Below are 17,943 nucleotides of genomic sequence, written 5' to 3'. Positions count from 1 at the left end.
TGATAGTTTTTAGAGGAATGGCATGATAACTTGCTTCTTAGACAATTATTGTAGAGGCAGCATGGAGAATGGATTGCAGAGGGACAGGAGAGAAGTGATAATGGCCTGAATTAGGGAAGTTGCAATGAGAATTGAAAATACTGAACAAAGTTTTCTTTTGGTACTTTTAGAAGAAAAAATCATAGAAATTGGTCATTGATTGGATGTAAGGGGGTAAGGGAGAGGGATGAATTGTATCTGAGGTTTTTGCTTGAGTATCACCTCTATAAACTTGCCAGTTCATTGTACTTTTTTGTTATAGCATGGAAACATATTTTAAGCCTTTAATTAAGTCTTTATTTCTAAAAATAAGAAAGGATCTTACCTGAATAGTTGTTTAGTATATAAAAAGTTAGGAAAGCAAGAGGGAGGGGGTGATGTATATCGTAAGAAGCAGGTTGGGACAAGGCTAATTAAATAGGGTATAGAGTGTAAGGCACCGGTAAAGAAATGGACCATGGCTCGGAATTCATGGAAACTCTATTTACCATATGAATACTGGGAGGGAATTTTCTCTCTTTACTTAATGTTCATACCCTCTTGGGTGTTTGGCAGTCACTTGAGAAATACCTCTTTAAAGGAGAGTACATTCTTCCCTTTGATTTCAGATTTTTATAACAATTCCGTGAACCAGGATACTAATTTTTCTTTTTTTTTTTTCAAGATTTTATTTATTTATTTGAGAGAGAGAGAATGAGAGACAGAGAGCATGAGAGGGGGGAGGGCAAGAGGGAGAAGCAGACTCCCTGCCGAGCAGGGAGCCCAATGCGGGACTCGATCCTGGGACTCCCAAGATCATGACCTGAGCCGAAGGCAGTCGCTTAACCAACTGAGCCACCCAGGCGCCCTAATTTTTCTTTTTTTAAAGGAACAATGTACTTTTAAATAAAAAGGATAGATGTGCAATGTACATGGAGTTCTTTATTACCTCCTTTGTTTCTTCATCTATCAAATGGAGTTAACAAAACCTGGATACAATAATATGTGCATGTATGTGTGTGTAAAGAGGTTGCTGACATGTACTGGCACATGATAGGTACTCAATAAAGGTTTTTTTTTTTTAAAAAAAAACTATAATTAGTAGTTTTAGTATAGTTTTTAAAACTATAATAAAGAAATCTTTCATTTCTTTCTTTTTCTGATTGATTATATGAGTTGTCGGGGTCCATAAAATTTTAAATATATATATTTTCTTAGTTCCAACTAATTTAATGGCTTTATTTTCTGTAGAATGAAAGATGGAAAATTTGTAAGTATCTTATTTAGGTAACCCTTTATGTGAAGTAGTAGACTAGTTATAGCTAATATTGAAGGATCAAATGAGAGCTTAATAATTGATGTGTTTTTAAAAAGTTTTTTAAAGTATTTCTTGCCTCTTGGTTTTGCTTTGTTACTCCCTTGCTTTTATAATATGTGTTAGATTAGCAACATTCCCATTAGTACTATAATTTAGGAGGGAAAAATTCACTTTAGGTATGTAAATGATAAATATATGTATAGCGTTTTGATGGATACTGGGTACCTGCTCCCTGAAGTTTCTTTATGTAGATGAATGGCAGCAAAATCAATCATCCAGTCAAGCTTAGTGAAACTTTTTTTTTTTTTTTTTGAGAGAGAGAGAATGAGAGACAGAGAGCATGAGATGGAGGAGGGTCAGAGGGAGAAGCAGACTCCCTGCCGAGCAGGGAGCCCGATGCGGGACTCGATCCCGGGACTCCAGGATCATGACCTGAGCCGAAGGCAGTCGCTTAACCAACTGAGCCACCCAGGCGGCCCAAACTTTTTGTTTTTAAGACAGGGAACATTTGCAGTCTTACTGTGTCCTTCCCATTGGATATGTTTAGCACAGACCCAGCAATCTATCAGTATTTAATGATTTAAGAAATCTTTCAATATATAATTGAGCATCAAAATGAACATAGATCCCTACATTAACTCATCCTAAAAGCCTGGTCACTACAAGTAGACAGTAACTATTCCAGCAACTTAAGAGATGGATAGTGGAGATAAGAGAGGCTAAATAAGGTGGCTTCTGTTTCAGTGTCTTTTAATATTTTAGGTGGTAATTTGTCTTACGTTCTATTTCATGTGTAGGGAATTCCAAATGAAAGCTGGAGAATAACAAAGATAAATGAACGCTACGAGCTTTGTGATACATATCCTGCCCTCTTGGTTGTGCCGGCAAATATTCCTGATGACGAATTAAAGAGAGTGGCATCCTTCAGATCAAGGGGTCGTATCCCAGTAAGTGTGAAGCTTTGGTGAGACTTTGCAAATGCTTTTGTACTCTACGTAATGCTGAGGTTAATGAACGGGAGAATGGGTGCAGGATAAAAATAGCTATAGCAACATGTCTATTATGGGGATTTTAGAGAATGAGTTATTTAGTAAAATTAAAACTGGAGGAAAGACTTAGATTAAAGAAGTTTCTGGAGAGTCTGACATGGGTAGGAGAGAACTGCACAGAATTGTGATTCTTAACTCGACAACAAAGTTGGCTCTGTATTGTTCACTATTTCTTTATTTTATTATATATTCTTTAATCATGGTGATAAATGCTCTTTTCCTTTAAATCCTAGAGAAAAGAAAACTTTACAAATTTATGATGAATTACTGTGTTTTAGAAAGATTGGCTCAAATAATTTTAGGTACAAAAGTCATAGATTCTGAAGACTTTATAGTTGGACAGTTTGCTGATTTAGTAATAAAACTTTAAGGGGTTTATTTAACCCCCTTTTAATGTACTGTGATTCTAGAGACAACACTTCTGAATAGTCATGACTTATGTAAATCAACACCTGATTAAAGGATTAGACCAAATTTTCCATATGCCAGAGTTGGCTTGAAAGAAAGGTGATGATTTTATAGCAGCCTTGAATAGCCTTTCGTGGTTAGGCTTTGGAACCAATCAGAAAGCAGAATTTTATAGAGAAGTGTTTTTGAGAAGAATTATAAACAGAGAAATATATAAAGAGTGTGTCACTGTTTTTTCCCCCACTAAGGTTTTATCATGGATTCATCCTGAAAGTCAAGCCACTATCACTCGGTGTAGCCAGCCCATGGTAGGAGTGAGTGGAAAGCGAAGCAAAGAAGATGAAAAATACCTTCAAGCTATCATGGACTCCAATGCCCAGTCTCATAAAATCTTTATATTTGATGCCCGGCCAAGTGTCAATGCTGTTGCCAATAAGGTGAGATTGTCTTTCAGTAATTAAGATTATAATTATAGTTTCATGAATTGGCTGGGTTTGGTGGGAGCCACCATGTGTAGTAGAAAGATTTCAGGCTCTCCAGTGACAAAGATGTAGATTCTAATACTGGCTCTCCTACTTGATGGTATGACTTTGAGTTAGTTACTTAATCTCTTTTTTTTAAAGATTTATTTATTTTAGAGAGCGAGAGCGAGCAGGGGGAGGGACAGAGAATCTCAAGCAGACTCCCCGCTGAGTGCGGAGCCTGACATGGGGCTTTATCTCATGACCCTGAGATCATGACCTGAGCCAAAATCAAGAGTCAGATGCTTAACCAACTGAGCCACCCAGGTGCCCCTAGTTAGTTACTTAATCTTTTAACTTTTTATTTGTTCACTTTTGTTTGAAGTACAGTTGAGATACAACATTATGTTAGTTACAGGTTTACAACATATTTCAGTATTTGTATAGATTGTGAAATGATCACATTAAGTCTGTTTACCATCTGTCACCATACAAATTTACAACATATTCTCCTTATAATGAAAACTTTTAAGATTTACCATCTTAGCTTTCAAATTCACAATAACAATATTATTGACTATAGTCCCCATGTGGTATGTTACATTCTCATGACATTTATTTTATAACTGGAAATTTGTGCCTCCTTATCTCCATCGATTTTGTTCCCTGACAAACCCTCCACTCTGCAACCACCATTCTGTTCTCTGTGTCTATGAGTCTTGTTTGTTTGTTCATTTGTTTTGTTTTTTAGATTCCATATATAAGTGAAATAATTCAGTGTTTGTCTGACTTATTTCATTTAACATCATACTCTTCAGGTCTATTTATACTGTCATAAATGGCAAGATTTCATTTCTTTTTATGGCTGAGTAGTATTTCATTGTGTATACACACACACACACACACACACACACACCCCACATCTTCTTTACATGTTCATCCATTGATGGACATGTAGGTTCTTTCCATATCTTGGCTATTGTAAACAATGCTGCAGTGAACATAGAGTGCACAGATCTTTTTGGATTAGTGTTATTGTTTCTTTCAATAAATACCCAGTGGTTCTGTTTCTGAGTTTTTGAGGAACCTTCATACTTTTTTCCATCACGTTTATTTTTTTGATAATAGCCATTTTGACAGGTATGAGGTTATATCTCATTGTGGTTATAATTTGCATTTCCTGATGATTAATGATTTTAAGCATCTTTTCGTGTGCCTGTTGGCCATCTGTGTCTTCTTTGGAAAAATGTCTATTCAAATCCTCTGCCTATTGTTTAAAAAATAAAATTTATTCTTAATTTTGTCAATGCGTTATATCTTGTTGATTGTTCTGTAAATGTTGAACCATGCTTACATCCCTGGAATCCTACTTGATCATGGTGTATGATCCTTTCAATGTATTGTTGAATTTGGTAATATTCTGTTGAGGATTTTCACATCTATGTTCATTAATTCATAATTCATAATTCATGTAATTTTTTTTTTTTGGGTTGTCTGTTTTTGGTGTCAGGGTAATGCTGGTCTCATAAAATGAGTTTGGTATTGTTCCTGCCTCTTCAGTTTTGTAGGTATTTGAAAAGGATAGGTATTAAATCTTCTTTGAATATTTGATAGAATTCACTGGTGAAGCTGTCCGGTCCTAGACTTATGTCCTGATACAATTTCCTTGCTAGTGATCCAGATTTTCTGTTTTCTTCCTGATTCAGTCTTGGAAGATTCTATGCTTCTAGGAATTTATCCATTTTTTCCCCTAGGTTGTCCAGTTTATTACTGTGAACCATATAATAGTTCAGAGTAGTCTCTTATGATCCTTTGTATTTCTTTGGTATCAGTTGGGACTTACCTTCTTTTACTTCTGATTATTTATTTATTTATTTATTTATTTATTTATTTATTTATTAAAGATTTTATTTATTTATTTAATTGACAGGGAGAGAGGGAGAGACAGCATGAGAGGGAACACAAGCAGGGGGAGTGGGAGAGGAAGAAGCAGGCTTCCGGCTGAGCAGAGAGCCCGATGTGGGGCTCGATCCCAGGACCCTGGGATCATGACCTGAGCTGAAGGCAGTCGCTTAACCAACTGAGCCACCCAGGCGCCCCATACTTCTGATTATTTATTTGAGCCCTCCCTCTTTTTTTTCTTAGTGTGTCTAACTAAAGGTTTATTGATTTTATTAATCTGGCTTAGTTTCATTGATCTTTTCTATTATGTTTTTAGTCTCTGTTTCATTTATTTCCACTCTGATCTTTATTATTTTCCTCTTTCTACTTATTTTGGGCTTACTTTATTTAGGTGTAGAGTTTGATTGTTTATTTACTATTTTCTTGTTTCTTCAGGTAGGCCTGCATTGCTAGAAATTTGCCTTTTAAGATTGTTTTTGCTGCGTCCTATAGATTATGGTGTGTTACATTTCCATTTCGTTTGTCTCAAGGTATTTTATATTTCTTCTTTGATTTCTTTGTTGACCCATTGGTTGTTCAGTACCATGTTTTTGCTTTGTGGTTACCATGAGGCTCATATATTACTGCCTTTTTATGTAACAGTCGTGTTAAGATGATAGCGGGTTAAGTTTGAATGATTTTAAAACTCTGCACTTTTACTCCCCCCTGACACATTTTATGTTTTTGATGTCAGATTTACAACTTTTTATTTTGTGTACCTTTAACTGTTTATTGTGGTTATAGTTATTTTCACTATTTTTTTCACCTTCGTACTAACTTTATAAGTTATTAATGCACTATGTTTACTGTAGATTTGTCTTTACAAGTGAAATTTTTACTTTCATATATTTTTTTGTTATTAATTAGTGCCCTTTCTTTTCTGCTTAAAGAAGTCCCTTTAACATTTTTTGTTAAGTCTGATACACTCTTTTAGCTTTTGTTTGTCTGGAAAGCTCTTAATCTCTTCTTCAATTCTGAATGATAACCTTGCCAGAAAGAATATTCTTGGTAGGAAGGTTTTCCTTTCAGTACTTTGAATATATCATGCCACTCTTTTCTGGCCTACACAGTTTCTGCTAAAAATACTGCTGATTGTCTTATAGAGGTTTCTTTGTATTTAACAAGTTGTTTTTCTCCTGCTGTTTTTGAGATTTTCTCCTATCCTTAACTTTTGACATTTTAATTATAATGTGACTTGGTATGGCTCTTTTTGGGTTTATCTTATTTCAACTCTCTGGACTGAAATGCCTCTTTCTCTAGGGAAAGTTTTAGCCATTATTTCTTCAAATAAGTTTTCTGCCCCTTTTTCTTGCTCTTCTCCTGGCTCCCCTATAATGCAAATGTCATTTCAGTTTATGTTGACCCATAGGTCCCTTAAGCTATGTTCACTTTAAAAAAAAAATTTTTTTTTTTTAAGATTATTTAATTGAGCGAGGGAGAGAGAGAGACAGTGAGAGAGGGAACACAAGTTGGGGGGTGGGAGAGGGAGAAGCAGGCTTCCCACTGAGCAGGGAGCCCGATGCGGGGCTCGATCCCAGGACCCTGGGATCATGACCTGAGCCGAAGGCAGTCGCCTAACCAACTGAGCCACCGAGGTGCCCCAGGCTATGTTCACTTTTTAAAAATTCTTTTTTGTTTTTGCAAAAATTCTTTTTGGATGAGTTCCACTACGCTGTCTTCCAGCTCACTGATTCTGTCTTCTGTTTCATCTGGTCTGCTGTTGAACCCCTCTTGCATTTTTCAGTTTAATTATTCAGTTCTGTGACTTCTGTTTGGTACTTTCTAAAATTTTCTATATCTTTGGTGAAGTTCTTACTGTGTTCATCCATTCTTCAAGTTTGGTGAGCACCTTTAATGACCATTACTTTGAATTCTTTATCAGGTAAATTATTTATCTCCATTTCATTAAGGTTTTTTTCTGGTGTTTTAGTTTGTTTTTTCATGTGGAACATATTTTTCTTCCTCCAATGTTTCAGACCCATAGGGCCCAGAAACAATCCCCATGGCCACTCGCTGGGTGTCTTCTATGTGGGCTACACATGCACCAGCTGGCTCTGATGCAGCCAAAGTGAAGTGGCATGTGGGGATGGTTTATTTACTCTTTTTAGACCTTAATTTGCTCATTTGCAAAATGAGAATAATAATAGCTAACGGGCTTGTCTTGGGGGCAAAACTCATCTAATAAAAAGTAGTGCATAACCCTGTGCTCATGTACATAATAAATAACTATTCAGCAGTTAACTGGTTTCCTTCTCCCTTCTCCAAACTTGACAACTAACTGAGCGTATGTCTGACTAAACTCTGCCCAGCATGGCTGTAGGAATTGGAAAGCAGTGTTCTCAGTGGCCAGTGATGCCCCCTTCTCCCTGCCCTTCACCTAATCAAGTTATTCACACTGCATACTTGCACTTAGCTGGAGCAATTGCCCTGGTTTCTGCTGTAGAACAAATATTTACATTGTGGAAATAGAAATTTTTGCCTGGTTGACAAAATCTGCCATAGGCGAAGGAGAGAGAAGGGATATAAATTAGCTTTAGGGCGCCTGGGTGGCTCAGTCGTTAAGCGTCTGCCTTCGGCTCAGGTCATGATCCCAGGGTCCTGGGATCGAGTCCCACATCGGGCTCCCGGCTCAGCAGGAAGCCTGCTTCTCCCTCTCCCACTCCCGCTGCTTGTGTTCCTGCTCTTGCTATCTCTGTCTCTGTCAAATAAATAAATAAAATCTTTGAAAAAAAAAAAATTTAAAAAAAAAAATAAAAAAAAAAAATAAATTAGCTTTAGTAAGTTACCTTTTTAACCCCCAAGAAACAATGTATCTGTATTATAGAATCAGCTAATGCAGATGAGCAAAAAGAAGAACATATTTTAAAACACTCTAAATCCTGTAACATCATTAAAATTTGGTTGTACTTCTGGACCTATGAGTATATGCATGCACACATATATTTGAAACAGTGGGATAATTGTAACTTCTTTTTTAAAACACTGACACTGTATCTTTCTGTGCCAATAAACATTTATCTATAACATTATTTTAATGGTACAAGAACTAATAATATCAACTGTTACTGGATATTTAGTTTATTTCTGGGTTTTTTGCTTTTATAAACAATGGTGGGATGATCATCCTTTTAATTAAATTATGGTGCGTGTGCCTAATTATTTCCATCCTATTTAGTGTTTTGAGGGCATTGTGAGTTGCAGGCATTCTCTATTAAACTGTAAATGTTTCCCCTTAAAGGAGAAATGAGATAATGAGTACGTGAAGCTTGCAGCACAGGGACTAGCATGTATTTTTCCAGTCATTACTTGTTTCCCTTCCAAAACTCTACTCTGAATTAGCAGGAGAGAGACTTAGTATGTTTTCTAGCATGAGAGGAGAAGGAAGGAGAAATGTAATGCAGAAAAGGTGGTAAGGCAAAGTTATATTCCCTATCTTATTTTTTTAAAGCATTCTCTTACATATGTCAGTATGGAAAGCCCCCCTTTTTTTAACAACTGATATATTTTATTTATTGGTACATTTTCCTGGTTACAAGATATGTACTAGACAGTATAGAAAAACTCGGCAGGCATAGATAAAGGAAATTAAAATCACCCATATCCACTAATATTTTGCTGTATTTTCCCCCATTATTTTTTGGTACACTTATATGTTGATTATTTTGTTTCTTTGGTTTTTCTCTTAATACTATAGGAATTATTTCATCTAATACAATATTCTTGAAAAACACTGTAATAGTACTTATTACAGCTGTGTCATTATTCATTTAGTCATTTTTCTCGTATTGGGTGTTTAAGTATTTAGTATTTTAAATATCACTGAAATAAATATCATTTGTTGGCATCTTTATTTCCTTAAAAGAGTATCCTACATATACAATGACTGTATCAAAATTTAAAATATGTGTTTTTTAAGAGTTTTGTTACATACAGTCAGTATTCGTCAGGAAGGTCGGTTCAGTTTACCAGCCTGATGTCTTTCCCCCTGGTTTTACTGAGATATAATTGATGTAGAACATTGCATAATTTTGAGGTGTACAATATAATGATTTGATATGTGTATATATTATGAAATGATCACCACAATAAGTTTAGTTAACATCCATCATCTCATATAATCACAAATTTCTTTTTCCTTGTGATGAGAATTTGTAAGGTCTGTTTTCTTAGCAACTTTCAAATATATAATATAGTATGGTTAACAGTAGTCATCAGAACTTATCTTTTAAGTGGAAGTTTGTACCTTTTGACTACCTTCACCCAATCTCCACACCTACCCCCTGGCTTTTTAATTTGCAAAAATGTACATCCTTGTTGCAACAAATACTTGTAACCTGAACTCTCAACGTTTTTTATAACCTAATCAATTTGAATATGACAAATCCTTTTGCAGTCATGACCCATGTCAAGAATTAAAACTTTGCCAGCCACTAAGTCTTCCATGGGTGCCCTGCTTCAGCCTTCTAACTGTACTAAAAGTAACCGCTATCCTAACTTTTATAATAGTCATCTTGTTGCATTTCTTTATATTTCATTACTGAAGTATATATCCCTAGACTCAAGTTTAGCCTTGTTTTTTTAAATATTGTGTTTTAAGTCTCTCTTAATCTGTAATCTTCCCCTTGCCTTTCACTTTCTTTTCTTGACCTTTTATCTGTAGAGTTTTCCATAGTCCCAAGTTTTGCTGTTGCATGCATGGTATGGTTCAACTTTTTTCTGTCCTTTGAATTTCTTCCACATAAATTTAGAGGTTTATTCAGATCCAGGTTCGATACCTTTGGCAAGGCTATAGGGAACATATCAGGAGGCACATCATTTGTGGCTGATTCTCTGTTTTGGGGTGTTAGCAGCTGTTAATGCTCAGTGCCTAGATACATTAACTCCAAAATGGTGGTGTTTTAATTTCATGATTTCTCTTTCAGTTATTGGTTGAACTCTTTCTGTAAAGAAACACTTTCTTTTATCTATAGTTTGGTTAACCATCAATTTAGGTCAGTTTTCCCAGTGATGAGCTTACTTCCTGTCATCCCATGAAGGTGACTGATTTTTTAAAGTATCGTCATGAATGCATGTATTTAAACATATTCAACATCTTCTAATCCATCGCAGATAATATTTTTTTGAAGTTAAAATTTCTCATCTTTGGTCAGAGGGAGGCTTTTCAAGTTATCTCCTGAGTTCTTTTGATATAACTGTAGTAATCTTCGCTATCTGGCATAGGGAGATATACCAGACTCATCAGAAAGTCTTGTGCATTGCCTAGCCACAGCCTCGAAACAGCTATTTCTTTTCTTTTCTTTTTTCTTTCTTTTTTTTAAGATTTTTTTTTTAATTTGAGATAAAGAGGGAGAGAGAACACAAGCAGGTGGGAGTGGCAGAGGGAGAGGGAAAAGCAGATTCCCTGCTGAGCAGGGAGCCCCATGTGGAGCTGTATCCCAGGACCCTGAGATCATGACCTGAGCTGAAGGCAAACACTTAACCAACTGAGCCACACAGGTGCCCAAAACAGCTATTTCTCCAAGAAGTTCTCATTCCTATTAGTACCAAATGGTGTTGCAAACCATCGTCTGGGGTGCTGAGGATATCTGCTACTGGATTTGTACTGTTTTGAGGTCTTTCCAGTGAATAGGATTAGGGAATATTTACATATTTTTAGAGGTAAAGTACCTCAAGAGTTCCTACTGGTGTTTTCAATTTAAATCCAGTGCTAAACAATTTTTACGTAGCTTCTTCTAAATTACATATGTATCTCCTTTCTTCCACACCAGCAATCCCGGTTCTCAAAGACTCAGGGGATGATATGTATGTTTCATAATTACTTGTGTGCTTTATCCTACCAGTCTCAGAATAATAATATTAATACCACCATCACCAGTACCTTCTGGAAAGTTAATTGTTTTTCACTTGCTCTCCCCATCCTCCCCCACTTTTAAATACATTGTATTATATTGACATTGTCAGCGGATATAGCCTTAACACGTTCTCCCTTTTGAACAGTTTCCCTTTTACCTCTGACTTCGACAAATAGCTGTATATTTTATGCTCACAAGCAATTTGTATATGGATGACTTTCTAGACATTATTATTATTATTATTATCATCATCATCATCTGAAGTTGTTCTCTAAATATTTCAGCAAGCATTCGTGGGAACAATACTCTGAGTGTTTGTATGCTAATAGGAGCTTGTGTCCTTTATTAAAGTTTGAAAGTCAGTTTGGCTGGACATAAAACCCTTAGCTTACATGTGATTTTCCTGAGTTTCTTAAATATGTTGCTTATTTTCTTTTGGCATAAAGCTTCAAAGGCTAACGATAAACTAGATTTCTTTACCTTCTACGTCACTCTTTTTACTTGGATGTTCAAAGGACTTTTTTCTTTTCCTTTGAAGTACAGTTATTGCCAGAATATGTCTCCATGCTGTGTGTTCTGGGTCTGTATTCTCAGGTATGCATGTGTGCTGTTTCAATATGTAATTTCCAATTTTTTAAAAAAATACATGCAGTTTTCTTTAATCATTGTTCTTAGCATTCTGTTTCCTTGTTCTGACTTTCTTCTTCAGGACTCTTGTGTTGGCTCTTCTTCACCTTTCTTCATCATTTGTCACTTTCTCTTGACTCCTTCTTATGTCTTTCTAATTTCATTTTGGTTTTAAGTATTTTCCTTTTCTCTCTTTCTTTTAACTTGTTATCTGCTGTATTATTTACTCTTGTGTTTCTTCTTCTTTAGTCTTCCTGATTTTTTTCCTTTTATTTCTAATTTGTTCCCAAGTTCTGTCACTTCATTTTTGAGTTTTCTAATTCCAATTTATTTGGTTTTTCATGCCTGGTATTATTTTTTAATGTCTTTAGCTTGCTTGAAAAGAGATTTCAGTGTTGAGAGGCATTTTCAGAGGATATGTTATGAATACTGCTCATTCTCTTTTTAAGATAGCGCCTATGGGACTTGACCTTGATCCTTTCCTATTATTCATTTTTAGGTGAAATTAGTTTTCCTGAACCTTCAGGGTGGTTGGTTCAGTTAGAAGCCATGGCTCAGAAGTTAGGTGTACCCAGAAGTTAGAACTAATTTCACTGAGCTGCCTCTTTTATTGTTTGCATGTAGCATTAAAAAATATGAAGTCTTACTTTCTGGGATTTCCTGGCTCTGTCCTGTCTCTCCCACCCAGTACCTCCCCCACCCCATTCCCTTACCTGAAACTTCTTTTCCTTTGTCTTATTTCTCTGGACCTTCTCTTCCTTTGCCTCTGTTGACTCTGTCTGCTCAATTTTGATGATGTGCTTATTAGCAGAAGCAATCCCTGGCTGGTCTGTTAGGAGAGTTCAGGAAGGTTAGACTGCTTTGGCCCCTTTAGATCTACTGTAGATCCGTTAGATTCATGGGCTGTTAGAATGGACGGAACCCTTCCTGGTTTTCAGCTGCACTTCTTAGATTGACCTGTTGGGCTTCCCTATAGTTCTGGAAGATGAAGGCCAACACGGGAAGAACAAACACTAAAAAGTGTAAGGCTCTCTCATGGTTCTCCTGTTCTCCAGTCCTTTTATATCCATCGCTTCCTCTGCTTCTTCCCACACATTAACTGACAGCATTCAGATCTTGTGGCTGTGGGTGGTTTTGGGGTTTCACAGAATGCTTTGTCCCCATTTCTGTTTTAAATGATTTGTGTGTTTTTGGTTTTACTGTCTAGTTGTTCTGTTTTCTTTTAAATGTCAACTTTTTTGAAATCTAATACACATGCCAGAAAACACACTCTTTTCAAGTATATATTTCAGTGTTTTTAGTATACTCACAAAGTTCTACAACTGTCTGATTCCAGAGCATTTTCTGTTTGTTTGTGTGACTGGCCTCTGTAGTTTCCACTGCCATCTTTCTAGAATTTGTTGCAACCAATTTGAACTGAAAGTGTCTCTTACCCCTGACCTGTTCAGTTCCCATGCTCCAGGAATAATCCTTGTTAACAGGTACCCACTGAAACACTGTTAACTTTGTAGCTGTGCCAGTCTTGAATCCAAACTATTTCCCAGACTGTCAGTGTTAGAAGCAGACCTTCTGTTTTTTGGTAATCTGTTGTTGGTTAGGCGTTGGTGGGTTTTGTAGTTTTCAATGGTGTGAGTCATATGAACACTTAATTTTTTTATACAGTGGCTATCTTAGTATGCTATGGTATTCTGTGCTGTTATACTTGTTCCGTCTTTTTATTTGGAAATAATTATGTGGTTGAAATAGAAGCAAGTCATTATGATTGCAAAGCATTTTGCAAATATTAAGATTAAAATGAGGTGACAAGGAAGGGAGGTGAAGAAGCATGGGCCAGTACGAAACTAGCTAGACGTCGTCCCGGCATACAGAGCTGGTGATTTCAGTCTTCTCTAATAAATTATGCTTGGGTAGAACTGGAAATATAGGTAGGAAAAATTTAGTGCTTTAAAAATGTTTAAGGACCTTCATATATGGCATCACATTTAATTTAAAACAGCCACATAAGGAAGTCAGGGTTAGAGTGTATATTCCTGTTTCATAAAGAAGAACGTGTAGTAGGGAGTGGCTGTGTTAAGATGTCCTGAGCCATTGACATTTTCCCATGGAGTTTTCCTATTCATCAGTAATATTTATCATCGGGGCGCCTGGGTGGCTCAGTCAGTTAAGCATCTGCCTTCAGCTCAGGTTATGATCCCAGGTTTCCAGGATCCAGCCCTGCATCGGGCTCCCTGCTCAGTGGGGAGTCTGCTTCTCCCTCTCCCTCTGTCCCTACTGTCTTCCCACCCCAGCTTGTGCTCTTTGTCACTCTCTCTTTCTCTCAAATAAATAAGATCTTAAAAAAAAAGAAAAAGAAAATAATATGTATCATCTTTCATGTTACTGGATATTTTATGGCACTTTTTCACATATGTTTACATGCATTCATTTATGATTTCCTGTGGTGTGTGCTTTTTTTCCCCAGGCGAAGGGTGGAGGTTATGAGAGTGAAGATGCCTATCAAAATGCAGAACTCATTTTTCTGGATATCCACAATATTCACGTTATGAGAGAATCATTACGAAAACTGAAGGAGATTGTGTACCCTAACATTGAGGAGACTCACTGGTTGTCTAACTTGGAATCTACTCACTGGCTTGAACATATTAAGGTTAGGTATATGTTATTATTTCCTTATATTATTACAGAATATCAGACAAGGACTTTCTCTGCCCCTCTCTTTTGGCACTTTTCTTACAGTTGAACTTAAGATGAAGGTATCTTTCTGTATAATGAAAAAATTGATAACTGCTTTGAAAATTGTAAGTACTTCTAAGGTGTGTTGCTTGAATGAATTAGTTTTCTATACTGTGCGTTTGGTTCTGTTGTGGTCTTCTCTTCCCCTCTCTTCCCCGCCCTGTCTGAATTCTACCCATCCTTCAGACCCCAGTTCCGATTTCTTCTCTTCCATGAAGTCTTCCCGGATCGCACCCACTTCCATTGTCTCTGCACTTTTCACTTTACTTTCTCTTTCCAACTCATTAGGTAAGACCTTACACTTCAGTTAATTACTTTGTGTCAGCTGGAGTATATTCCTAATTCATGGAAACCTGGGCTGGGTAATTTATTAGTGTTTTTGGACCCCTCAGGAGCTAGGGCAGCACTGTGTGTGTGAATAACAGGCACCCGCTAAATCTGTGTTGCTCGACTAGTGAAGTGAGAGGCATTCTGGTCAGAGAAGGGAGGCGAAGCAGTTGAACGAAGGGTTTGAAGGCTAAATGATGTGGAGACTGCCCTGTGAACACTAATGTGCCCAGCCTGTCACTGGCATGTTTGGAACACCGGATGTGATCGCACTTTGTATGGTTACATAACTTTTTTCATCCGTGTTCTAAATTTCAGTAACACAGCGTACCGAGATACAGACTTCTATAGCCACATACACATTCATACTGTGAAATAAAGGGAAATGAGAGTTTTCATGATAAGGAGCAGACATGTACTCACATTCGAATCTAAAATTCGGGCAGAACTGAAGAGAAGGCCAAATTGACCTAATTGAGAATTCGAGATTATTTTTATTTTTGCTCTCCCAGATGCTTAGAAGCTTGAGTGTAGCAGAGTGCACACACTCCTCAGTCAGAGAGCATGTTCTGGGGGCCCATCTGTTACAGCCCGTGAAGTGTAAATAGTAAACAGTAACACTTGATTGGAAGCGAAAGCAAACATAAATTGCAGTGTCAGCTTCAGTAAATTGCAAGGCATTCCACCAGCGCATAGAACAGTCTCTCCAAAAAGCTTGCTCTAACAGAAACAAGTCTCCTTAGAGGTATAAGAGATCGGCTGTGCCTGGACTGCCTTCTCCACCCGCAGTCCTCACACCAGCAAAGCTACCTGCTCACCTTCTTCAGAACTCTGCTCAAATAACACCTTCTCAGAAAGGCCTTTCCCAACCACACCTTACAAAATAACAGCTCCACCAGCAGGGGGCAGTGCCTCTGGCACAGTACGTATTTTCTTATTTACTTGCATCTGGCTGGCCTCGCTGGAGTAGAATGTACCAGCCCTTTGTCTCTTTGGTTCACTGCTGTCTCCAGCACTTAGAGCAGAGCCTTCCACATCGTAAGGCACTCCAAAATGTTTATTTTATAAGTGAAAGAAGGAAGGAAAGAAGGGGGGAGCGGAGGAAAGGAGGGAAGGAGGGAGGGAGATGACCATGGAAGAAAGGTGACCACTTTGGATAACTTCCTGGTCAGTTTTAACTTTCCAGCTGTTCTAATCCTTTGGGTCGGTGATTCCTAAGTCTCGATATCCACTGAATTACAAGTGGAAGATATTTAAAATAGTAAGCCAGGAATAGTGAAGAATGGAGCCCAGACACTTAAAAAAATGCTCACAGGTGACTCTGATGCATAGTCAAGATTGACATTGCTTCGGAGTACCCCAGTTCCAGAATATGCCTATAGTTAAAATCAAAAGGAAGTTATCACGAGATTCTCCAAGCCTAGAAAATCTACTTTCTTTCATTCTGATCCGTGTTTGTGGACCCATACTGTTCTCTAAGTATGTATGGTCTAGCCATTGCAGAGAAGAATGGGACTGTATTATTCATTTTAAAGAATATTATACTTTTGTGTTTCTTATTTGGTTATATCTAATTCTGTCTAGTTTTAACTCAAGATCAACTTCAGAAAAGATACTTTGCACTGTCTGCATATTTAAAAAAATAACTGAAATTATTTCAAATACCAGTTGACATAGTAATATATTGATCTGATGAGAATTTGTCATTCATACTGATAACAGAAAAGTAGCTTTAAAGTTCTGTACTGTGCTTGCTGTAAGCTCTGTGACATATATAAAAACAGTAAAAGAAATGCTATAGAAGCTATAGAGTTAAGAGAGATCCAATTTCATTGCTTTCATATTTATTCTGTTTTGGTTAAGTAGGGATTGTTTAATGTGTATGACTTCCTTTGGCATATTATTTTTTATTTAAATAGATGATCTTGGAATATTTGAAGATTCTTAGAAACAGATCTCTTTAAAACTTAATCCTTCTTTTCTCTCACTCATACTGTTGATTTGTACAGAACCCAGAGATACCCATCATTTGACTCTTTCATTGTTCAGATCAATAGGAGCCTGGATTTATGAGATTTTTCTAGGTACAAAGGCAAAATATAGATCTTCTGCCACTTACAAGAATTCTTTTTAGGTGGGGTGCCTGGGTGGCTCAGTCGTTAAGTGTCTGCCTTCAGCTCGGGTCATGATCCCGGAGTCCTGGGATCGAGCCGCGCATCGGGCTCCCTGCTCAGCGGGAAGCCTGCTTCTCCCCCTCTCACTCCCCCTGCTTGTGTTCCTGCTCTCACTGTGTCTCTCTCTATCAAATAAAAAAAAAAAAAAAAAAAAAGAATTCTTTTTAGGAAGGGACTGATGTTTTTTTCTTCATGTGTTATTGAGACAGTCATCTGTAGTAAAACTGTGTTAGTTAATTTTGAAGAAGGAAGCACTTAATTTTTTAAAAATTTCACTTAAAAATCTGTTTGGCAGCTCATTCTTGCAGGGGCTCTCCGGATTGCTGACAAGGTAGAGTCCGGGAAGACATCTGTGATAGTGCATTGCAGTGACGGCTGGGACCGCACAGCTCAGCTGACTTCCCTTGCCATGCTCATGCTCGATGGGTACTATCGGAGCATCCGAGGCTTTGAAGTCCTTGTGGAAAAAGAATGGCTAAGCTTTGGTCATCGATTTCAGCTCGTGAGTAAAGAACCCTGACTCCATGTATGACATGCATCCTGCATAAGGCATGTGAAAACAGTGTTTTTTATTCATTACTCAGCGGAAACAACCCCTTTACTAAAGGGGTGAACTTCTAGAGAGAACTTTCTCGTTAGTTGTGGAAAGCGGTAGGATAGCCTCTCATGCTGTCGGGTCATGTGTCTCTTCTGTGATGAGTGCTGGGGGAGGGCGACGACATCAGGTACCATGCCTTCATTTGTGCCCCTGTCTCTGCCTTTAAATGCAGATTAGCAGGAGTGGTTGTGGAATTACAGGCCTCTTCTGATCTCCATGCAAAAGAAGCCAAGGATGGCTTAATTGTTATTCTTAATTTAAGAATACTTCAGAGTAGCAGTGCTCACACAGGAACAGGGTCTTAAAAAAATCAGGCTGGGACCAAAAGAAATATCAGAGAAAAAAAAAATTTAACTCAGAGTGGGGAATAAAACGGCTTTTCGATTATCCTTCTTAAAGTACTAACACTGTAATGAGCATATGTATGGAGAGTGTTG

General features: G+C 37.4%; 1 protein-coding gene across 4 annotated transcripts in view; it reads left to right on the top strand.

The window, feature by feature from the left end:
- MTMR2 (myotubularin related protein 2) overlaps nucleotides 1-17,943 on the top strand; it is a 117,033-nt gene that overhangs the window by 86,241 nt on the left and 12,849 nt on the right. For all 4 annotated transcript variants that reach the window (XM_064577178.1, XM_064577179.1, XM_064577180.1 and 1 more), the window contains 4 exons: nucleotides 2,134-2,283; nucleotides 3,042-3,230; nucleotides 14,136-14,321; nucleotides 17,204-17,410. In XM_064577178.1, coding sequence (XP_064433248.1) covers nucleotides 2,134-2,283; nucleotides 3,042-3,230; nucleotides 14,136-14,321; nucleotides 17,204-17,410 — 732 coding nt within the window. The remainder of the gene's footprint in view (nucleotides 1-2,133; nucleotides 2,284-3,041; nucleotides 3,231-14,135; nucleotides 14,322-17,203; nucleotides 17,411-17,943) is intronic.

This window comes from Mirounga angustirostris, unplaced genomic scaffold, assembly GCF_029215605.1.
Source record: "Mirounga angustirostris isolate CCGP_5_RB_7025 unplaced genomic scaffold, mMirAng1.0.hap1 SCAF_13, whole genome shotgun sequence".
NCBI classification, from domain to species: Eukaryota; Metazoa; Chordata; class Mammalia; order Carnivora; family Phocidae; genus Mirounga; species Mirounga angustirostris.
Note: the sequence above shows the minus strand (reverse complement) of the source record. Positions and strands in the feature narration are given on the sequence as shown.